The sequence below is a fragment of the Piliocolobus tephrosceles genome, chromosome 15, assembly GCF_002776525.5.
Source record: "Piliocolobus tephrosceles isolate RC106 chromosome 15, ASM277652v3, whole genome shotgun sequence".
Taxonomy (NCBI): Eukaryota; Metazoa; Chordata; class Mammalia; order Primates; family Cercopithecidae; genus Piliocolobus; species Piliocolobus tephrosceles.
This window is the reverse complement of record NC_045448.1, coordinates 45,628,208-45,652,813: the sequence shown is the minus strand read 5'-3', so window position 1 is coordinate 45,652,813 and position 24,606 is coordinate 45,628,208. Positions and strand designations below refer to the sequence as shown.

The window sequence follows — 24,606 nt, the reverse complement described above, 5'->3', positions numbered from 1 at the left end:
ACTCAAGAATATTGCACTAGAAAACCACTATGGGAAAAACTTCAAGTTTAGTATGGGGAATGTAAAATGAAATTTTGTTGCTCTAGAAACTGTAGTCCACAGTGTTTCATCTGGAAGGACTTTAAAAAAATAATAGTTGTTAGATAGTTTTAGTCCTTCAGGACAAAATAAAACACAGCAGTTTGAGCAGGTTTTTCAGAAGTTTGTGGTAGAATAATAAAGTTTTATTTTTTGAGAATTCTGACCTTAGAACAAAAGCTGACTAGCATAAGTGATCACTTATATTCCTTTGTAAAAATCTCATAAATTTTAATAAAAATATAATGTCCCAGATTTCCTTGAATTCGAAAGAGAGACTGTTTATACAATTCAAATAACTTGCCCAAAAATTCAGAGTTGGGTAACTTCTATTTAAAAATGGAACAGTCCATTTTTCCTGGCATGAAGTCCTTAGGGATTATTGGCACTGTTAGTCCTGGGACCCTCTTGCTTCTTGTACCAGTTACTGCCAGTAGAGTGATGTGTTACAACTCAGCTTTCAGCAGATCTAAATGGAGCTTTTTGAAGACCATGGAATACATATGATTTTTTCTATACTTTGAACACATAGCCCAACTTGCACAGTGTCTGATACAAAATAGTTGCTTAGAAATGTTTTTAGAATGGCAAATGACTGCCTCTGCTTTAATGTCAAAGACATTATTATGGAAACAATATGGAATTTTGTTCAGTATTCCTTCCACCAAATAGATACGATTTTAGTTTTAGAAAATAGTGTTGGCCGGGCGCGGTGGCTCACACCTGTAATCCCAGTACTTTGGGAGCCTGAGGTGGGCAGATCACCTGAGGTCGGGAGTTCAAGACCAGCCTGACCAACATGGAAAAACCCTGTCACTACTAAAAAGACAACATTATCTGAGCATGGTGGCATATGCATGTAATCCCAGCTACCAGGAGGCTGAGGCAGGAGAATCGCTTGAACCCGGGAGGCGGAGGTTGTGGTGAGCCAAGATTGCGCCTTTGCACTCCAGCTTGGGCGACAGGGTGAGACTTCATCTCAAAAAGAAAAGAAAAGAAAAGAAATACGGTTAACTTTATAGGCAAAATTTATATTTACAGCTGACCTGATGGCAGTGTTTCCAGAAGTTTCTATTACATACATAGCTGCTACAGGAGTTTTTAAAACTTCTAAATTTAGTGTGTTAACTTGGACCTTTTTTCTTGTGGGATGTTTTGGTGAAGTAACTGGTCTACTGTTTTGTTTTTGTTTTGTGTTATACTTTAAGTTCTGGAATACATGTACAGAACATGCAGGTTTGATACATAGGTATACATGTGCCATAGTGGTTTGCTGCACCCATCAGCCCATCATCTACATTAGGTATTTCTCCTAATGCTATCCCTTCCCTAACCTTCCACCCCCTGACAGGCCCCAGTGTGTGACATTCCCCTCCCTGTGTCCATGTGTTCTCATTGTTCAAGTCCCATTTATGAGTGAGAACATGCAGTGTGTGGTTTTCTGTTCCTGTGTTAGTTTGCTGAGAATGATGGCTTCCAGCTTCATGTCCCTGCAAAGGACATGAATTCGTTCTTTTTTATGGCAGCATAGTATTCCATGGTGTATATGTGCCACATTTTCTTTATCCAGTCTATCATTGATGGGCATTTGGGTTGGTTCCAAGTCTTTGCTATTGTGAATAGTGCTGCAATAAACATACATGTGCATGTGTCTTTATAGTGGTCTTTGAGTATATACCCAGTATGGGATTGCTGGGTCAAATGGTATTTCTGGTTCTATATCCTTGAGGAATCACCACACTGTCTTCCACAATGGTTGAACTAATTTACACTCCCACCAACAGTGTTAAAGTGTTCCAATTTCTCCACATCCTCTCCAGCATCTGTTGTTTCCTAACTTAATGATCGCCATTCTAACTGGCGTGAGATTGTATCTCATTGTGGTTTTGATATGTGTTTCTCTAATGACCAGTGATGATGAGCTTTTTTTCATGTTTGTTGGCCGCATAAATGTCTTCTTTTGAGAAGTGTCTGTTCATATCCTTCACCTACTTTTTGATGGGGTGGTTTTTTTCTTATAAATTTGTTTAAGTTCCCTGTAGATTCTGGATATTAGCCCTTTGTCAGATGGATAGATTGCAGAATTTTTCTCCCATTCTGTAGGTTGCCTGTTCACTCTGATGATAGCTTCTTTTCCTGTGCAGGAGCTCTTTGGTTTAGTTAGATCCCATTTGCCAATTTTTGCTTTTGTTGTCATTGCTTTTGGTGTTTTAGTCATGAAGTCTTTGCTCATGCCTATGTCCTGTATGGTATTGCCTAGGTTTTCTTCTAGGGTTCTTATGGTTTTAGGTCTTACATTTAAGTCTTTAATTCATCTTGAGTTAATTTTTGTATAAGATGTAAGGAAGGGGTCCCATTTCAGTTTTCTGCATATGGCTAGCCAGTTTTCCCAACACCATTTATTAAATAGGGAATCCTTTCCCCATTGCTTGTTTTTGTCCAGTTTGTCAAAGATCAGATGGTTGTAGATGTGTGATGTTATAGCTGAGACCTCTTTTCTGTTCCATTGGTCTATATATTTGTTTTGCTACCAGTACCATGCTGTTTTGGTTACTGTAGTCTTGTAGTATAGTTTGAAGTCAGGTAGCATGATGCCTCCAGCTTTGTTCTTTTTGCTTAGGATTGTCTTTGCTATACGGGTTCTTTTTTGGTTCCATATGAAATTTAAACTAGTTTTTTCCTAATTTTTTGAAGAAAGTCAGTGGTAGCTTGATGGGGATAGCATAGAATCTATAAATTACTTTGGACAGTATGGCCATTTTCACAATATTGATTCCTCCTGTCCATGAGCATGGAATGTTTTTTCCATTTGTTTGTGCCCTCTCTTACTTCCTTGAGCAGTGGTTTGTAGTTCTCCTTGAAGAGGTCCTTCACATCCCTTGTAAGTTGTATTCCTAGGTATTTTAATCTCTTTGTAGCAATTGTAAGTGGGAGTTCATTTGATTTGGCTCTCTGTTTGTCTATTATTGGTGTATAGGGATGCTTGTGATTTTTGCACATTGATTTTGTATCATGAGACTTTGCTGAAGTTGCTTATCAGCTCAAGGAGATTTTGGGCTGAGATGATGGGATATTCTAAATATACAATCATGTCATCTGCAGACAGACAATTTGACTTCCTCTCTTCCTATTTGAATACCCTTTATTTCTTTCTCTTGCCTGATTGCCCTGCCAAAACTTCCAATACTATGTTGAATAGGAGTAGTGAGAGAGGGCATACTTGTCTTGTACTGGCTTTCAAAGGGAGTGTTTTCGGCTTTTGCCCATTCAGTATGATATTGGCTGTGTGTTTGTCATAAATAGCTCTTATTATTTTGAGATACGTCCCATCAATACCTAGTTTATTGAGAATTTTTAGCATGAAGGGGTGTTGAATTTTATCAAAGGCCTTTTCTGCATCTACTGAGATAACCATGTAGTTTTTGTTATTGGTTCTGTTTATGTGATGGATTACGTTTATTGATTTGTATTTGTTGAACCAGCCTTACATCCCAGAGATGAAGCCAACTTGATCTTAGTGGATAAGCTTTTTGATGTGCTGCTGGAATCGGTTTGCCAGTATTTTATTCAGGATTTTCACATTGATGTTCATCAGGGATATTGGCCTGAAATTTTCTTTTTTTGTTGTGTTTCTGCCAGATTTTGGTATCAGGATGATGCTGGCCTCATTAAATGAGTTAGGGAGGAGTCACTCTTTTTCTGTTGTTTGGAATGGTTTCAGAAGGAATGGTACCAGCTCCTCCTTGTACCTCTAGTAGAATTCAGCTGTGAATCCATCTGGTCCTGGGCTTTTTTTGTTTGGCAGGCTATTAATTACTGCCTCAATTTCAGAACTTGTTATTGGTCTATTTAGGGATTCGACTTTTTCCTGGTACAGTCTTGGGTGGGTGTATGTGTCTAGGAATTTATCCATTTCTTCTGGATTTTCTAGTTTATTTGCGTACAGGTGTTTATAGTATTCGCTGATGGTAGTTTGTGCTTCTGTGGGATCAGTGGTGATATGCCCTTTATCATTTTTTTTTATTATGTCTATTTGATTCTTTGTTCGTCTTTATTAGTCTGGCTAGTGGTCTGTTTTGTTAATCTTCAAAAATCCAGCTCCTGGATTCTTTTTTTTTTTTTTTTAAATAGAGTTTTTTTTATGTCTGTATCTCCTTCAGTTCTGATCTGATCTTAAGTTATTTCTTGTCTTCTGCTAGCTTTTGAATTTGTTTGCTGTTGCTTCTCTAGTTCTTTTAATTGTGATGTTAGGGTGTCAATTTTAGATCTTTCGTGCTTTCTTCTGTGGTCATTTAGTGCTATAAATTTCCCTTTAAACACTGCTTTCGCTGTGCCCCAGAGATTCTGGTGTGTTGTGTCTTTGTTCTCATTGGTTTCAAAGAACTTATTTATTTCTGCCTTAATTTCGTTATTTATCCAGTAGTCATTCAGGAGCAGGTTGTTTGGTTTCCATGTAGTTGTGTGGTTTTGAGTGAGTTTCTTAATCCTGAGTTCTATATTTGATTGCACTGTAGTCTGAGAGACTGTTTGTTATGATTTCTGTTCTTTAGTATTTGCTGAGGAGTGTTGTACTTTCAATTATGTGGTCAATTTTAGAATAAGTGCAATGTGGTGCTGAAAAGAATGTATATTCTGTTGATTTGGGGTGGAGAGTTCTGTAGATGTCTATTAGGTCTGCTTGGTCCAGAGCTGAGTTCAAGTCCTGAATATCCTTTTTAATTTTCTGGCTCATTAATCTGTCTGATATTGACAGTGGGGTTTTAAAGTCTTCCACTATTATTGTGTGGGAGACTAAATTTCTTTGTACGTCTCTAGGAACTTGCTTTGTGAATCTGGGTGCTCCAGTATTGGGCACATATGTATTTAGGATAGTTAGCTCTTGTTGCATTGATCCCTTTACCATTATGTAATTCCCTTCTTTGTCTTTTTTGATCTTTGTTGGTTTAAAATCTGTTTTATTAGAGACTAGAATTGCATCCCCTGCTTATTTTTCCTTTCCATTTCCTTGATAACTATTCCTCCATCCCTTTATTTTGAGCCTTTGTGTGTCTTTGCACATGATATGGGTCTCCTGAATACAGCACACCCACCGATGGGTCTTGACTTTTTATCCAGTTTGCCAGTCTATGTCTTTTAATTGGGGCATTTAGCACATTTACATTTAAGGTTAATATCCTTTCTTCCACTTGATCGATTCAGCTATTGATACTGTGTACACTTCATGAAGTTCTCGTGCTATGTTTTTCAACTTCATCAGGTCATTTATGTTCTTCTCTAAACTGGTTAGAGACTAGGATTGCAACCTCTGCTTATTTTTCCTTTAGTTAGCAATTCCTCTAACCTTTTTTCAGGGTTCTTTGTTCCCTTGTATTGGGTTAGAACATGCTCCTTTAGCTCAGAGTAGTTTGTTATTACTCACCTTCTGAAGCCTACTTCTTTCAGTTCATCAAATTAATTCTCCATCCAGTTTTGTTCCCTTGCTGGCGAGGGGTTGTGATCCTTTAGAGGAGAAGGGGCATTCTGGTTTTTGGAATTTTCAGCCTTTTTTTTCCTCATCTTTGTGGATTTATCTACCTTTGGTCTTTGATGTTGGTGACCTTTGGATGGGGATTTTGTGTGGACGTCCTTTTTGTTGATGTTGATGCTATTCCTTTCTGTTTGTTAGTTTTCCTTCTAACAGGCCCCTCTGCTGCAGGTCTTCTAGAGTTTGCTGGAGGTCCACTCCAGACCCTGTTTGCCTAATAAACATCAACAGAACTCTCCACCCCAAATCAACAGAATATGCATTCTTTTCAGCACCACATTGCACTTATTCTAAAATTGACCACATAATTGAAAGTACAACACTCCTCAGCAAATACTAAAGAACAGAAATCATAACAAACAGTCTCTCAGACTACAGTGCAATCAAATATAGAACTCAGGATTAAGAAACTCACTCAAAACCACACAACTACATGGAAACCTCCCAGGTTGACTTCAGACTGCTGTGCTGGCAGCGAGAATTTCAATCCAGTGGATCTTAGCTTGCTGAGCTCCATGGGGGTGGGATCCACTGAGCTAGACCACTTGGCTCCCTGACTTCAGCCCCCTTTCCAGGGGAGTGATTGTTTCTGCTCGCTGGCATTCCAGACACCACTGAGGTATGAAAAAAAAACTCCTGCCACTAGCTCAGTGTTGCCCAAATGGCTGCCCAGTTTTGTGCTTGAAACGCAGGGCCCTGGTGGTGTAGGCACCCAAGGTAATCTGGTCTGCAGGTTGCAAAGACCATGGGAAAAGCTTAGTATCTGGGCCAGAGTGTACCGTTCCTCACGGCACAGTCCCTCACAGCACAGTTCCTCACAGCTTCCCTTGGCTGGGGGGGAGGGAGTTCCCTGACTCCTTGCACTTTCCAGTTGAATTCCCTGACTCCTCGCACTTTCCACCCTGCTTCTGCTTGCCCTCCATGGGCTGTACCCACTACCTAACCAGTCCCAGTGAGATGAGCCAGGTACCTCAGTTGGAAATGCAGAATCACCTGCCTTCTGCATTGATCTCGCTGGGAGCTGCAGACTGGAGTTATTCCTATTCGGCCATCTTGCCAGCCACCCCCTACTGTGTGTTTTTTTATGGCATCAGAATAGTTCATTATGGGGCTGTTGCACACTTTATTTGTATGAGTCATCTCTATGGATATTTAGATTGTACATGCATACACACCCCTTTGTGCAAGTGTCTTGCTATTTCCTTAGAAAAAAATCTTATATATGAAGATGCTGCATAAAGTCATATGTACATTTTCTAGAATTGTGAGGATTCAGTTACATGCTATTATAAAGCCTTACAACAATGCCTGACAGTAAAATCTCAAGGGGTTTTGATAGTATGGTCATTGTTTTCATTGTCACAGTCTTGCCGCTTGACTTTGAGCTCCTAAATAAAGTGACTGCTTCAATTAGAAAAACATCAGAGATCCTTACTCAAAGTGGCCTGAACAATAAGGAAATTTCTGATTCTTGATTAAATGATAAAAAAATTTTATTACAAGATGCTCAGGGGGCTGAGTACAGAACTAGTTAATTCAGAACCTCAAGAATATCAATGAAGAACCAGTCTTTCAACGTATGTTACCTGCCATTCTCGCTAAGTTAGCTTTTCTTCAAGCTTGTCCTATCACATGATACAGTGATTACTGGGAGTCATACTTGAATCAAAAGAAGAAAAGGCTAATTCTTTTTCACTCTATTTTAGGGCAGTGAAGTCTTTTTCTGAAGTACCTGGCAGATTTACCCTCACATTTCATTTGCCATTATTGAATAAATAGAATGGGACCACCATGATTAGCTTAGACCATTGTTTTTCCTACCTTTTGATTTTGACACACTAGGAAATACATTTTACTTCGTCATGACAAGGACACTTACCACACATCACTTCTGTTTGGGCATATGTATGTCTCTCTTATACAATTAAATGTAATTCAAAATAAGTTTCTCAAAATAATGCTTACCTTTACTACTCATTGTAAGTTAAATGATATTTTACTTATATTTAAATAGGTTTTTAATACCTAAATACAAAAATTTAGAGCAGATGTAAGTTAATATATAGATATGGGCTGTTCATGAATTTTTTTCAGTCTAGAATACATGAGTATAATGCTGTGAGCACATATAGTACATGGTTGAGCTGTGTTTTTCAAATTTTGAGTCAAGATTAAAAATACCTTTTTACACAAACAGGGCATTGTGAGTAGTAAAATAATTTTAACAATTTATTCAGATGAGATTCATCAGTGAATTCTGTACTTAGTCTATACTTAGTGGGAGGAAATTCCACAAGTGTATCAATACCAGGATTTGAAGATCATTGGGAACCATCTTGGAAGCTGCCTAGCACAAAGTATGAGGCAACTAAATGCAGTATGTCATCCTGGGTTGAATTATGGATTGGGAAGAAAATGCTGTAAAGAAGAATTCAGCAAATTGATGATTTGAGCATGGGTTGAATGTTAGGTAATATTATTACATCAGTATGTTTTCTGATTTTAATAATTGTATTATGGGTATGTCAATGTTTTTGTTATTTGGAACTGTACACTGAAGTATTTATGTGACGGAAGGTTAATAAAGTTTTTGTACTATTCTTGCATGCCTTTTCTAAATTTGAAATTATTTCACAGTTAAAATTTAAAAATGTCAAGAGAGATTGTTTTAATATCAAAACAATGTGAGTCTGGCTCTTAAGTTCATACATACTGAATACATTATATGTATGTCATGTATGTCAATCCTTTTAATAGGCTGTTGGATTTAGTTTATTAGTATTTTGTTGAGGATTTTTGAACTGATATTCATAGGAAATAATAGTTTGTAGGTTTCTTTCTTCTTGAGGTATCTTTGGCTTTGGTATCAGGGTGATGCTGGCCTCATAGAATAGGTAAGAACTATTGGCTCCTCTTCTGTTTTTTGAAAGAGTTTGAGAAGGGTTGGTGTTCTTGAAATGTTTGGTAGAATTCACCAATGAAACTATATGGTTCTGAACTTTTTTTTGTTGGGAGATTTTTGATTATTTATTGACTGTACTTAATAGGTTTGTTCAGATTTTTTATTTCTTCTTGAGTCAGTTTTGGCAATTTTGGTGTTCTTAGTAATTTGTCCATTTTTTCTCTTACCATGTATCTGGTTTAAATGTATATGGAACAAGTATGCATTTTTGCATTGTGTAAACATATCTGATTTAATTTTATGTGAAGTTACATTTAAACCGTATAAAATAAATCCTCCATTAAACTGCGTTGCCTTGCATATATAACCTAAAATGCACTTATCGTTTGAGCATTCCAGTTGCTCCACATTCACATCAATATTTGGTATTTTCCATTGTTTTCATTTTAGCCCTGTGGTAGGGGTGTTCCACGTGATTTTGTTTTTTAAGTTTTAAATTTTATTTTAACACTGTCATCTACAAGAATATCATTACCAACAATACATCTGGGGTCAGTCATTTTTATTGTTTTGCACATTTATAAAACCATGTTTTCAATCAAGCTTATTTTAAAGTCTTATGTTTATTATTTTCTATATAAAACGTGGCTCAAGTCAAGTCAAAGGTTACTGATTGAAGTCAACATTTTCTCTCAATTTTGTCACTATCAACACTTCCAAATCTGGTAGTTAAGCTTGCCTCTGTAGGTTTTACTTCACTATCTTTTTTTCTTCTAAATGTAGTGATTCATTTTAAGGACCACTTGTACTAAATCAGTTAAAATACTACAGTTGCTGAGAACTGAAAAATTTCATACTCAATAACATTCTTTCTGAAAAATGCACTGAAAGTTTGTAACTAAACTTGGTGAAGGAATCAGCACTTTGCCAATAGATAAACTTCTCACATACTTTGCTTATAACTCTGCAGAGTTACTCTTTAACCTCTTCATTAAATCTATGTCAGAAGATCAAATGAGGTATCAGTGAACCAAATACCTATTCCTGACCAATTTATGTTGTATTCCTCACACATGGTAGTCTCAATTGGCTGCATTGTTCATCCTATTCATTCGATGTTAAGCGTGTATGCAATATGCTCTATGTGGTTTATTCTATTCATTTTTTATGCCAGTGGCAAGTCACTGATTTAATTTTATGATCTACTAATTGATCATAACCCTCAGTTTGAAAAACATGGATTTTAACCAGTCACCATTGTCTATCGGAGGTGGGACCAGCTTTTCCAAAGCATATGGCCTTACAGAAATGGGATAAATGCTAGACACACGGTTAGGCTTCTGTTTGAAAGGAAGAGAAGGAGTTTGACAACTAGAGGTTAGGATAGGCAACCAAAATAATCTGCTGCAGAGACCGTAGCTTACTCATTTAACTGTCCTAAGCATCTGGTGTGCTTGGAAGTACTGTATCAACTTGTTTCCCTTGTTACAATGGCTCTCAGCAATTAGTCTTCCTTTTTCCGGTTTGTTTGTAGTTTTGTGTTCCTCAGATATTTTTTCCTGTTGCTATCCTTGTGCTTGCCTTTATGTTGTCATCCTATCTCCTACCCTCTCATTTTAAAAAGTTCCCTTTTCATTTTGCTGCTTTTCATCTGCTTAGACAAAAGACTAGCTTCTTAAAAGCTGTAACTCAAGAGTAACCGAGTAACCAAGTTCTCGGTAAGATCTTAGGTTTTACCTCATGATCTTTTTCATGGTGATACTTGCTTATTAGATTTTTTTAATGACCTCCAAAATTTTTAGCTGCGGCCTGGCTAGTTACCAATAAGTTATCTCTGAAATACGGAAGTATTCCTGTACCCTTCAGTCTTCCAGAACAAAAGCTTCTGCTGTTATTAAATGGTAATAATGTAATCACAATACTTGGGGACTCTAGTAGATTATATTCCTTGTTTTCCTTGACGTTGGTAAAAAGAAGTCTGCTGTCCCACAGATCATTAATTTTAGAATTATGAGTAACATCAAGTGTATTAATTGTTGTAACCTAGCTTCAATTAGTCAACAAATACTTTAAAATATTGCATTTCACCAATTGTAAGATGCGCATTTTCTGACATTTTAATGCAGCTTACATTTAATAGTGTCTTATAGTTGCTGTTGTCCCTGTGGTAAATCATGGTGTAGTTTCCACATGAATTTGGTTGCTAATCCTAGAGACATGACTGAACTGCACACCTTTCGTTGTTTTAATTAACAAACCATTGAATAATAAACCATTTAAGGATCTTAGAGAAAAGAATAGGAGTTTTGTTACTGTCCAAAATCTCTTCTGTTAATACCCTCTGTTAAGATTAAGATAGTGCTACTATCATCAAAGCTTGTAAGAATGAGCATCTGAAGCTTGAAAGAAAGTCCCAGAGACAACAGAGGATCGCTGTTTTAAGAAATGCTACATTATCAAGGATTTTGATAGCATAAAAACAATACTGCATGGAAAACCTTGACACCTATGATTTTGAGTATAAAAGTGATCAGAAGAATTGAACACTGAATGTGAAGAAATTTTAGGAATAGTTTAGCCAGTTTAGATTGCTTATGTTTTTCTTATTTGTACATAATATATGGTTCTTACAGTTTCTAAATAAGTCTAAAGAGCTCTTTCAGTATTTAAAAAATAAATAAATAATTTAAGCAATAAGAAACCATGTGTCATAGTTTGACTATTTTCTTCCTTAGTGGTGTATAAAATAATGGTGCTTCATATAAACAGTACTATCTTGAATTTGATGAAACAAAAGTTTGATTTACTATCTTACTATTATTGTACTGCTTCCTATTGTAACTTATGTTTTCTTCTCCATAACACTATAAGGCCATGCATGAATCATAGAGACTATGTCTCATTTTGATCTAGCAGCCACAGTATTATCCGGGAACTTGTTAGAATGCAAATTCTTAGACCCCACCCTAGACCTACTGAATCAGAAATCTGGATGTAGGTGTGTTACCAAGCCATACAGGTGATTTTAATGCAAGCTAAAGTTTGAGAACCACTGCTCTGGGCAGAATTTTAGGCAAGGGAAAAATACTGGTACTATTATATTCAAATTAGGTATATATGCATAGCTTAAAGAGTAAGAAACCATAGATGGCTTGACTTCAGCTTAATTACATCTGCAAACAGTGTGTTTAAGAGGAATGAAGAAATTTACCGTGGTGTGTGTTAGCTAACTACCAGTAATATAGGCAGAGTAATGGAATAGTCCAAGAACTACGTCTCCTTCACTTTTGATATTTGATCTTTGTCTTTTCAGCATGACGTATCCCAGACTTTACTCAAGGCAACACTGGACAGTGTTGTAGAAGAATGTGTCAGCTTTGTGGGGGTGGACATTAACATCTGTTCAGAAGTTTTGTTAAGGTGAGACAAATCTGTGGCTGAAGATCACAGAATTGAGTTTAACTGGCTATCCAGTCCAAACTCGGCTAGAGGAAGGGAACACGTGCATAAAGTTGTCAGGTATAGAACATCTATGGGTTTATACATTGCTTTAAGTAATCAGAGGGGAAGATATCATGTAAGAAAAGAATTATAACAATTCACATTATCATTTTTAATATTGCAGGTCTAAAGTGAAGAGCATAGAGCATATGGTAACCATTGAGTGCATTAGTGTTGCTAATAGAATTTAAGTAAGGTTAACATGGAAAAGGGTTGTTTCCCACCACATGAGAGTAGAGATTTTTCACTAATAATTAAGTCTCTTGCATGCATCTGTCAAACCTGGCAGTAACCAAAAGATAAATTCTGAGGGTTCAAAGTGTGGTTACTGTATTTTTACCCTGATTCTACAAGAAACCTGTCAAAATTTTTATCATGCTATAATCACATGTTATATCATCTTTTTTCCCCCCGTGGTTTTAGAAGAGCTGCTTTTTTGTTCACAGTTTTGCATTTATTACACAAATCTGCTAATGCAGCATGAAATTCTCTGATCTGGACCTTTTTCGCTGAAACAGGTATAGCAGAAACTATCCCTTACATTTTAAGTTGTTGATTTTCTAACACAGCTACAAACATTTCATAATTTCATATATGGAATTTCATAATAGAGTTGAAATTCTCTGAAATAATCTTTTAACACCAAGGAAACTACCTAATATAGTCTTTATATATAATATATACTAACCATGACAATTACAGATAAGGACCTTTCTATAGTTCAGCTCTGTATTACTGAGAACAGGCTAACACACAAAAAAGCTAGTACAACACAGTTGTAGCTATTATAACTTCTTCTAACTCACTTTGTATGTATGCTGAAAAAAATAGGCAAAATTATTACTTTATCCAGAAACATAAGGAATATGAATATATAGAAAAACTGTGAGGAACATTTTTTTCTTGCATCAGTGTTAGCCAGCTTATCAGCATCTTTATGACAGCTATTGGTTTTGTCTTTTTTTTTTCTTTCCTCTTGCACAACTCTTTTTTTCCCCTCTGTTTTTTTTTTTTTTTTTTTTTTTTTGACTCCCCTTTGGATTAACTTAACTTAGACATATGAGGATATGTCATTGCAGTTGTTTTATGATCCAAATGTTTTATATCATTGTCTTTTCAGATGATATCTTCTTTTCAGTTTGCCTTTTTTTTTCCCCCTTAGGCATATTGCAGGACTCAATGCCAACAGAGCCAAAAATATTATTGAATGGCGCGAGAAAAATGGACCCTTTATCAACCGAGAACAGCTGAAGAAAGTGAGAGGACTGGGTCCAAAATCCTTCCAACAGTGTGCTGGCTTCATCAGAATCAACCAGGATTATATCCGAACATTTTGCAGGTGATTATAAGTATACACTTTAATTCTATTGTCAACCTCCTCTCTTGTTATTGTTACCTATCCTACTCCTGATTAGTGTAAATTCTAAGTGTCCATTGTTCATGCCTTCATTCAATATGTGTTGAGCGTCCTTTGGTAGGCATTGGGAATACAGCAATGAGCAAGTCAGCAAATTCTGCATTCTCATGGAGTTATATTTTAACGTGTAATACAGACAATAAGCAAACCAGTAAAATTAGTAGTTTCAGAAGGCAAGAAGTGCTATAAAAATTGAAGCAGGGATATGTGACACTGTCTTAGGGGAGTAATACAACTACTTTAGATTCCTTATTTTTTGAAAACTTATTTGAGCAGAGTTTTGAATGAAATGCCACCCAGGTATCAGAAAGAAAGCATTCCAGGCAAAGTGAACACTAAGTGTGCATAGTCCTAAGGCAGGACCAACTTTGATGTATTCAGGAAATGAGGGAAAGGCCCACACAGTTAGAGCATAGCAAATGGGAAGGAGTGGTACAAGATGAGGTGACAATGGTGACTTCAAAGTGACCACTTTATATTGACATAGCTGTTCCCTAAGCATAAATATGTTTCCCCACTCCCTCCTCACTGAAAATAGACCAAAGCATTGATTATCAGTTGTGTGTATCAAGAGCTAAACTTCTTTACTTTCTAATCCTGAAAGCATGAAAGCTTGTTAGATAAACTTCTTAGCATGGTATAATCATGAAAGAACATTTACGTGTCTACTACTTTGGGACTACCTGGTTAATTCAAGTGTACTTTTTTCTTTTGACAGAATTATAATAGAGGTCATATGGAAGATAACCTTTATTCTGGAAAAGACTGATTAAGCCTCACTAGAATATATTATAAAGCTGTGGTAATTAAACAGTTTGCTTTTGATGTAGGAATAGCACAGAATAAGGTCTGAAATCCACCAAAACATAGTTAGAATTTAGTTTATAGTAAAGGTGACATTTCAAATGGTAGGGTAAAATTGATTACTTATCTAACAAGTGATATTATGACAAGTGCCGGTAATTCATTATGTGTGAAGGAAGCTATAGTCCCACTTCTCACTCCTATGCCCAAATACATTACAGATTTATCATAGACTTAAATGTAAAAAAAAGTAAAACTGTTAAAAGCACCGGAAGAAAACATGGGGAAATCTTGCAGAGCATTAGAGTGATGGAAATTCTTTCTAAATAGATCATGAGACCTAGAAGCCAGCACTGAAAAAAATTGAAGATAAAATGATTCTGTTTTTGTTAGTTTATATGTTCTTTGAACACTTGGTTAGAAAACACAGCATAGGCCAGGAGCGGTTGATCACCTGAGGTCAGGAGTTTGTGACCAGCCTGGCCAACGTGGCGAAACCCTGTCTCTACTAAAAATACAAAAATTAGCTGCATGTAGTGGTGCTCACCTGTAATCCCAGCTACTCAGGAGGCTGAGACAGGAGAACTGCTTGAACCCAGGAGGTGGAGGTTGCAGTGAGCCGAGATCATGCCACTGCACTCCAGCCTGGGCGACAGAGCAAGATCCTATCTATCTCAAAAACAGACAAACCCAAAAAACACCAAAAAAACTCACAGTATAAAAAAAGAACAAAAAGTAAAAGATGCCTCTCAAGTCTCATTTGAAAAAGTTTCTTATATGTTGCTTCCAGAAAGTAAATTTACAGTTATGTCACCTTGTTTGTATATGTTTATTATTTTAAAAATGTATACACAAAGGATCAGGCTCTGCAACTATTTGAAACTTTATTTGTTTCAGTCTTCTGGATCTCTTTCTAAATTATTACATATAGATTTCTAACTTTTTATTCTTTATATTGTCTGCATAATATTTAATTGTATGGATGGGCTATAATTTAGTCTAATCAGTGTCTTATTGATGAATATTGAACTTGTTTTAAAGCCTTGTATTTTTCCGGCTGATAATTAGGTGCTTGAAGATTTGTGACTGTTACATCTCCTGAATAGTTCATAGGTTTATTCAGAATGGAATATTGCTACCACATTTAATGTATTTTGCTTTGAAATTTATTTGCTAGCAATGTTACTATATTTGCCTTTTCAAAATATGCCTGGTTTTTTTTTTTTTCCTAATTTTTATACTTTCTATGACATTTTTGATGTGGCTCTTAGAAACATATAGCTAGATTTCATGGTTTTACTCAATCTGATATTAATACATTCATATTTGTTGTATTTATTTATATGTTTGGGCTTATTCTTCTATGTATTTTGCCTCCATCATGCTTTCTGATTCTTCTTTTCCTTTTAGGCTGTTTATTAGATTTATCAGTTAATACGGTTTCTGTTTCCTTGTTATCTCATCTCATCTTTATCTCTCCTTAGTGATTTCAAAGTTGCACATCTTCTGTTCTTCTGATGATCATCCTTAAATTTGTTACTGACCTCTGGAGTTAATAGGTGTCTCTGTCCTCTTAGAGACAACTAGAAACAGTATCCTTCCCAATCTTTCTTTCTTCAAATCTGTCTACCTCCCATGATAAGACGACCTGGGATTTTAGTTTCAATCCAGTCCTCGCCTCGCCCCGCCCCACCCTTCCCCTCCCCTCCCCTCCCCTCCCCTCCTCCCCCGTCTCTCATCACCCTCCCCTCCCCCTTCTCTCTCTCTATATATATTTTATACATATATAAAAATATTTTTGCCAGGCGCAGTGGCTCACGCCTGTAATTCCAGCACTTTGGGAGGCTGAGGTGGGCAGATCACGAGGTCAGGAGATGGAGACCATCCTGGCGAACATGGCAAAACCCTGTCTCTACTAAAAATACAAAAAAATTAGCCGGGCGTGGTGGTGGGCGCCTGTAGTCCCAACTACTCTGGAGGCTGAGGCAGGAGAATGGCATGAACCTGGGAGGCAGAGCTTGCAGTGAGCCGAGACCGTGCCACTGCACTCCAGCCTGGGCAACAGTGCAAGACTCCGTATTAAAAAAAATTTTTTTTAATGTATATTTTTATTTTTTAACCTGTATATATGCATATACACACTATATGCGTGTGTCTATACATATACACGCTATGCATGTGTCTATACATATACGTTATATGCGTTTATCTGTAAATACATACACTATATGCATCTGTCTGTACATATACACACACTATATGCGTCTGTACATATACACACTGTACACACACTATATGCATCTTTACATATACAGACACAATATGCGTTTGTACATATACACACTATGCGTCTTTACATATACACACACTGTGCATCTGTACATATACACACACTATATGCATGTGTCTGTACACATACACACACTATATGCGTCTTTACATATACACACACTATATGTGTCTGTACATATACACACTATGCGTGTGTACATATACATATATACACCATATGCATGTGTATATGTGTATATAATATACACATACACTATATATATATACACTCTATAAAAATATGTTTTTATAGATGTATATTTTAACATATATACACATACTATGTGTGTATATACACATAATGTATATATATTTACATCATTCGTGAGCATTTACTTAATTTAATCAGTTTTTGTTGTTTCTACACTGTTTCTTGTAATTCATATGATCATTTTTCTTCGATTTATTGGTTTTTGCTAGAATTAATCCTTAAGAAATTCTTTTTAGAGAGGTCGTATGGGTTATACTTAAGTCCTTACATACCTGCAAACGATTTCAATTTGCCCTCTTACTCAAGTGCTAATTTGACTAGGTATGTGATTCTAAATTCAAAATCATTTTCTCTCAGAACTTTTAAGATATTGTTCCACTATGTTCTGACATCTGATGTTTGCCAGTGAGAAATCTGATGCTAGTCTGATTCCAGATCCTTTTTAAGTAATGTTTTAATTTTCTTTCTTGAAAGCCTTTTAGAATTTGGCCGGGCGCGGTGGCTCAAGCCTGTAATCCCAGCACTTTGGGAGGCCGAGACGGGCGGATCACAAGGTCAGGAGATCAAGACCATCCTGGCTAATACGGTGAAACCCTGTCTCTACTTAAAAATACAAAAAACTAGCCGGGCGACGAGGCGGGCACCTGTAGTCCCAGCTACTCGGGAGGCTGAGGCAGGAGAATGGCGTAAACCCGGGAGGCGGAGCTTGTAGTGAGCTGAGATCCGGCCATTGCACTCCAGCCTGGGTGGCAGAGCAAGACTCCATCTAAAAAAAAAAAAAAAAGAAAGAAAGAAAGCCTTTTAGAATTTTTAAAAAATTATTTATATTGTAAAGTTTACCCATGATACGTCAAGTATGAGTCTTTTTCTTTTCTTTTTTTTGAGACAGTCTGTCCCTCTGTGGCCCAAACTGGAGTGCGGTGGCAGGATCTCAGCTCACTGCAACCTCTGCCTCCCAGGTTTAAGCGATTCTCCTGCCTCAGCCTCCCAAGTAGCTGGGACTACAGGCGTGCACCACCACAACCAGCTCATCTTTTAATTTTTAGTAGAGACAGGGTTTCATCATGTTGGCCAGGCTGGTCTTGAACTCCTGACCTTAGGTGATCTGCCCGCCTTGGCCTCCCAAAGTGTTGGGATTACAAGCGTGAGCCACTGTGCTTAGCCAAGTATGAGTCTTTTTTTGTTCATCCTGTTCTACACTCAATAGATTCTTTTGAGAGCTTGTTTTTCTTAGCTTTGAGAAATATTATTTTGTTTCCCTACATTTTCCTCTTTTCTCTCCTAGAATGCCAATTATACAGACAATCAGTTAAGAATGTTTTTGGCTTTAAGTAACAGAAAGCCCTTTTCCCAGTGATTTAAACAAATAAGTGGTAGTTTCTATGAAGTGAAAGGTCAGAATCTGGTTGCTGTTTTTGCATATTTGTATGACAGAGAAATAAGCACATTTTAATTTGAAGACTTTTCTGCCCAACCTTCCCCTTTTTATAAATGTGTTTTTTTCTGGTTTTACATAGTCAGCAAACTGAATCTTCAGGCCAAATTCGAGGAGTTGCTGTTACATCTTCAGCAGACATTGAGGTCACAAATGAGAAGCAGGGCAAAAAGAAGAGCAAAACTGCAGTGAATGTTTTACTGAAGCCAAATCCTTTGGACCAAACTTGTATTCATCCAGAATCATATGACATAGCAATGAGGTAAGTCTGAGGCCCATGTGGAAATTCTCCATATCCAGAGTGAGTTCTTTACAGCAAATGGCCTTTGTTTTGGCATAATGGAAACTGAAAAATATGACCATGTTTAATGTGACAACATTTTTCAGAAGTTCTGCATTGCTGAATTATGTGGCACATTATTTTATTTCAGTGAGGAATGAAGCCATTACTCCTGGAGCATTGTCAAGCTAATAAACCCTGATACTAATGGTGAAGTGTGTGTAATGGAAATTGCATGGCACTCCCCTCTGTTTGTTTTGAAAATTAACAAGACACAATTGACTAGAACCTGGCATAAAAGTTGGGCTTTTCTAAAGATAAAACCCTTTTAAAAGTATACAGCCAACTCAGCTTTCTTAAGTAATATTTTTATTGGTTATTGGTTATTAAAATCTAAGAAATGATATACTTTTAGTGAGTATACATTAACAGAATGACATGGGGGAAGCTTTTGAGTATAAGGGAAGTTTAAGGCATAAAAAGAAAAAACTTTTTAATAGCATATTTAATTAGTTTTAAATTTTTTAAATTAGTTCAAAAACAGTGACTTGCTACATAATGACATTTTTAAAAGAGTCTTACTGAATTATATGACAGTATAAGAAATATAGTGAATATTTTAACTTTTATTGAATCTAAAATGAGATTTTTGTTTTAAAATCACTTATATTTGATTATTTTAGTAAATGTCATTATGTCATTAATTTGCTTTCTTTTAAAAATATTTTAAAAGACTATAGTATATTATAGAAAACTTAGAAAAAAGAAGTAAAAAATAATATTCTGTCAACATCCAGCTAGTTTGTGGTTTCCCCCAAAAGTTTTATGATGAAAAAATTTAACCATACAGAAAAATTGGAAACAAAAATTTTACAGTGAATTCCTATATAGCCACACCTAGATTTTATCATGAACATTTTACTGTATTTGTTTTTCCACATATCCATCTATTTGTCCATCCATCTTTTTTGTTTTGTTTTGTTTTTGAGACAAGGTCTCTCTGTCACCCAGTGCAGTGGTGTGATCTTGGCTCACAGCAACCTCTGCCTCCTGGGTTCAAGTGATTCTCGTGCCTCAGCCTCCTAAGTAGCTGGAGTTACAGGTGTATAGCACCACGGTCTGGCTAATTTTTTGTATTTTTAGTAGAGACGGAGTTTCGCTATGTTGTCCTGGCTGGTTTCGAACTCCTGGACTGGAGTGATCCGCCCACCTTTGCCTCCCAAAGAGCTGGGATTACAGGCATGCGCCACTGCACCTGGCCCATCTTATGTTTTTGATGCATTCCGAAGAAGGTTGCAGACCTTGGTACACTTTGCACTAAATACGTCAGCATTCAAATAATTAACTACAATTTGATAATTCTTTACAATTTTTTTCTTTTGAGGTCACATTTACATACAATTAAATTTTAAGTTTGTATTAGCTGAATTTTGACAAATACCTACATCTGTGTAACCAAACTGCTGTTGAGATCAGGAACATTTCTATTATCTGAAAACATTCCATTATACCTCTTCCAATCAGTTACTGCCGCAGCCTCCCAGAGGTAACTACTTGTTTTGATTTTTTTCTACCAAATATTAGTTTTCTCCCTCTACCATACAATTGTACTCATCTGTGTAAGGCTTCTTTCAGCATCATATTTAGCGATTTATCCGTGTTGTAACAAGTACCAGTAGCTTATTTTTTATTGCTTAGTAATATTCCATTGTGTGACTATACCACAGCTTATCTATTTCCCTGTTAATGAAATCTAAGAGGTACAGGAAATACCAAACTTTTTTTTATACTCTCTACATTCAGTACAACGTAGAACACTTCTGTGGCCTCTGGTCACCAAAATATGTAGGGATTTCTCCCCTCCAACCAGTGAATTCTGCGGCAGATTATCCAGCAGACATCACCTGGGTGTCCTCTAATTCAGTTAATTTCTGACACTGTCTACCTGGAGATAGTGTCAGATCCCACAGGTTGAGGGTTCAGTACTATAAGATTACTCCCGACTTCAGGGGCCTGGTTGTGACGTATAACTTCAGGATTCCTACGACCCTGGAGTTCAATTGATTTGCCAGTTTACAGAACTCAGGGAAACATCTACTTAATGTTCATCCATTTATTCTAAAGGATATTACAAAGGATACAGATGAACAGCCAGATGGAGAAGATGTGTAGGGAAAGGTAGAGGGGGAAGGTATATGGGAGGAAGGATGTGGAACTTCTGCGTAGGCATATTACCCTCTAGGAACCTCCAGGTGTTGAGCTATCTAGAAGCTCATTGGAACCCAGGCTTTTGGGTTTTTAGTAGGTTTTCATTACATAGGCATGATTGGATCATTGGCTGTTAGTGATCAACTCAACTTTCATCCCTTCTCCTCTCCCTGGAGGTTGGGGGTCTGGAGCTGAAAGTGACAACCCCTCTGCTCACTTGTTTGGTTTTTCTGGTGACCGTCCCCTATTGTGAAGCTATCTAGGGGACCCCAGCTACCAGTCATGTCATACAAAATACACTCTATCACTCTGGAGATTCCAAAGTTTTTAGGAGCTTTTTGCAGGGAAACGGGAGGAAAGCCAGATATGTATTTCCCAATATCACATGAACCTTGCTTATTTCCAGTCTTTGGCCATTCTGAGTAAAACTGCTGTGAATATTCTTGCACAGTTTTTTTGTTGCCTTTGACCTTTGTTTTCATTTATCTTAGAAAAATACCTAGGAGAGGAATTGATAAGTCATGAAGTCTGATGAAAGTTTAATTTTCTTAGAACCCCTCTGGTTGTACCATTTCACGTATTTACACTTTCACCATGAGAATTCTGGTTGCCTCGCATTTTTGTCATATGATGTTAGGTAGTTGTTGTTAGCCATTCTAATGTGTGTAGAAAGATCTACGTGGTTTTAATTTGCATTTCCCTGGCAACATTGAACACTTTCTAATGTGCTTACTAGTCATTTGTATATCTTCTTTGTGAAATATTTGTTTGTATTATTTGGCCATTTTCTTTTCTTTTTTTTTTTTGAGATGGAGTCTGTCTCTGTCACCCAGGCTAGAGTGCAGTGGCTGCATCTCAGCTCACTGCAAGCTCCGCCTCCTGGGTTTATGCCATTCTCCTGCCTCAGTCTCCCGAGTAGCTGGGACTACAGGCGCCTGCCACGTTGCCCAGCTAGTTTTTTGTATTTTCTTTTAGTAGAGATGGGGTTTCAACGTGTTAGCCAGGATGGTCTCGATCTCATGACCTTGTGATCTGCCCGTCTTGGCCTCCCAAAGTGCTGGGATTACAGGCTTGAGCCACCGTGCCCGGCCTCTTTGGCCATTTTCTAATTGAATTGTTTGCCCTTTTATTTATTGAGTTTTGGGGGTTTTTAATATATCTTGCATATATAAAAATGTACTTTGTCAAATATATGATTCATGAATATTTTTTCCCAGTTTGTGGTTTACCTCTTTTTTTTAGAGACCAAAAAAATGTCTTATTGCTGTCTTAATAATATTTATCAATTCTTTTGGTCCATGAGCTTATGATATCTTAGCATTTATTTGGGTCTTATTTCTCTAAGCAGTGTCTTTTAGTTTTCAGTGTACAGGTTTTGCATGTGTTTTATTAAATGTATTATATGTTTTTCAACACTATTGTAAATGGAGTTTTTAAAATTTTTGCTGCTACTTGTTTGTTGCTAATATATAAAAATATGAGTTTTGTGTAATAACCTTATATCCCGCAGACTTATTAAATTCACTTACTAGTTCTACTAGGTATTTGTAGATTCCTTAAGTTCTCCTATATAAGCAGTTACTTCATCAGTTAATATATTAAACCTTACTTCCTCCATTTTAATCTTCATGCTTCTTATTTTTCTTTACTTTATTCTTTTTTCTTTTTTTCTTTTTGCCTATTGCAATGGCCGGGACCTTCAGTACAGTGTTGAATAGGAATGGTGAGAGTAGATATCCTTGTCTTGTTCTCAACTTTGGGACATGGTTCTGATTTTTTTTAATGTAAAAAAAAATGTGGTTCCATAGTAATTGTCTTTTTAGTGTTTGATGAGAAGGTGCATATGTGCACAGGGTTTCATAGACTTCTTGCAGTAATTCTGAGGTGTACATGGGGACTACATTATTTTGTTCCGTGCAAATCACTGTCTTTTTTGGTGGCGGGTGGGGATGGGAGGGAATGTGGACAGGGTCTCACTTTGTCACACAGGCAGGAGTGCAGTGGTGTGATCTTGGCTCATTGCAGCCTCAACCTCCTGAGCTCAAGCAATCCTCCCACCTCAGCCCCAAGTAGCTGGGACTACAGGCATGCGCTGTGCCACCATGCCCAGCTAATTTTTGTATTTTTAGTAGAAACGGGGCTTCACCATGTTGCCCAGGCTAGTGTTGAACTCCTGCGCTTAGGCAGTCCTCCTACTCGGCCTCCCAAAGTGCTGGGATTACAGGCATGAGCCACCGCATCCAGCCAGTATCTTTTATAACGTATGTTTTTGTTTGTTTCCATAATCTAATTATAATATGGTTTAGAAGTTTTTCAATTTTTGTCAATTTGCTTTCTATTGTAAGCACTTTTTTTTGTTTCTACATATCCCTCTCATTAAAAGCTTAATGTTTCATCAAGTGATTGAACTGTAACTTATTTTAGCTATAGTAGTGCTAATAGTGGTTCATTATGATGCATTCCTAGAAGTAGAATTACTCTATTAAAGGGCTTAAAAGTTTCTGTGGCTCTTGAAATACGTCACCAAGTAACACACTGATTTATAATGCCATCAGCAGTGTTCAAACCTGAAAAATCTTGAATTTCTCCTGTTAAACAGGACTTTTTTTTGCCAACTTTTATGTGGTCCAGTTTCTGCATGTGAAATATAAATGCCCTGCTAGTGACTTCACCCTTCTGTCTGTTTCCTTTGGGACTGTGCTTGTCTCTCAGAAGGAAGGTATTTGTGAACTAGTTAATGGGAAGTTTCTTCTGTTGCAGTCTAACCCCTGACCTTTAAAATCTAGAGATTATCGCTTCTCAGCCTTTTGGCTAAGATCAAGTGTGAAACCTAGAGATGAAATTAGCAATTTATCTTGCCGTCCCCATCATCCAGTTTGGAACTGTGATAGCAATTTCTGGCTATCAAGTACGCTTAGTTTAAACATCACCCATCATAGGTCGTTCATACTCTATATATTCTCATACAAGTGTCTTCCCAGGGAAGAAAAAAAGCCCATTTAAGATGTGGTTAGGTCATCATTGGTTTGATTTCAGTTCTATTAAAAGAATTTTTGTTGCAGTACATTTCGTGTTTTAGTTGTATCAGAAAACTATTGGAAATTAAATGCCTTTAATTTCACCCTTCCATAATATCACCCACACAAATACATCAAAATGTAACATGATTACGTCTTTCCTTTCGTGTTTATGGTAGTCTGTCTCATATGTTTTTAGGAAAATTGAGATTATGGTATATAGCCTGAGTTATTTAGTGGTTTAAAGAAAGTCAACTTTTTTGTTTGTGTTTATTATTTATATAATTTTTAAAAAGCCCTATTTATGTATGAGTTCTTTGTATATTAAAGCCCTTTGTTTTATGGACTGGCATTGTTTTTCTACTTGTTCACCTTTTGTATCTGCTTATAATGTTACGTTTTTGAAATATGAATGTTTAATTGTTATGAAGTAAAACCTTTTTTTGGTTTTTATGCAAGTTGTGTCTTAAGATCCCTCATCTCTAAGATCAGTTCAGTGTTCCCCATATTCTTTGTATTCTTTATTTTAATAATTACTCTGATTTTTGTTGGTGATGACTTTATTCATCACTTAGAATGTACAGAGCACTGTGGTAGGGGCTGAAGTATATAAAAATGAATAGAGGTGACTATGCTCTCAAGGAGCCTAATAACTCCTTGGGGAGCGATAAAACTTACATTCACAGGTATCACAGTAGTGCTGAACAATTAGAAAGTACCCTTTGTGAAGCATAAAGGTTGTTCCCAGGAAAAAGAACTCATTTCCAGATAGGGGAATCTTGTAAAGTTTTATGCAGAAGGTTACATTTAGGCTAGGTTTTTAGGGATTTCATTCTGTAGGAAGAGGCACTTAAAAGATTGGAGACGGAAAAATATAGCTCAGGCCAGCTTTGGAATA

The 24,606-nt window shown here is 36.8% G+C and overlaps 1 protein-coding gene across 3 annotated transcripts in view; it reads left to right on the top strand.

The window, feature by feature from the left end:
• Positions 1 to 24,606, top strand: part of SRBD1 (S1 RNA binding domain 1) — a 227,066-nt gene that overhangs the window by 181,697 nt on the left and 20,763 nt on the right. For all 3 annotated transcript variants that reach the window (XM_023223849.2, XM_023223850.1, XM_023223851.1), the window contains exons 17-19: positions 11,818 to 11,924; positions 13,168 to 13,344; positions 18,286 to 18,465. In XM_023223849.2, coding sequence (XP_023079617.1) covers positions 11,818 to 11,924; positions 13,168 to 13,344; positions 18,286 to 18,465 — 464 coding nt within the window. The remainder of the gene's footprint in view (positions 1 to 11,817; positions 11,925 to 13,167; positions 13,345 to 18,285; positions 18,466 to 24,606) is intronic.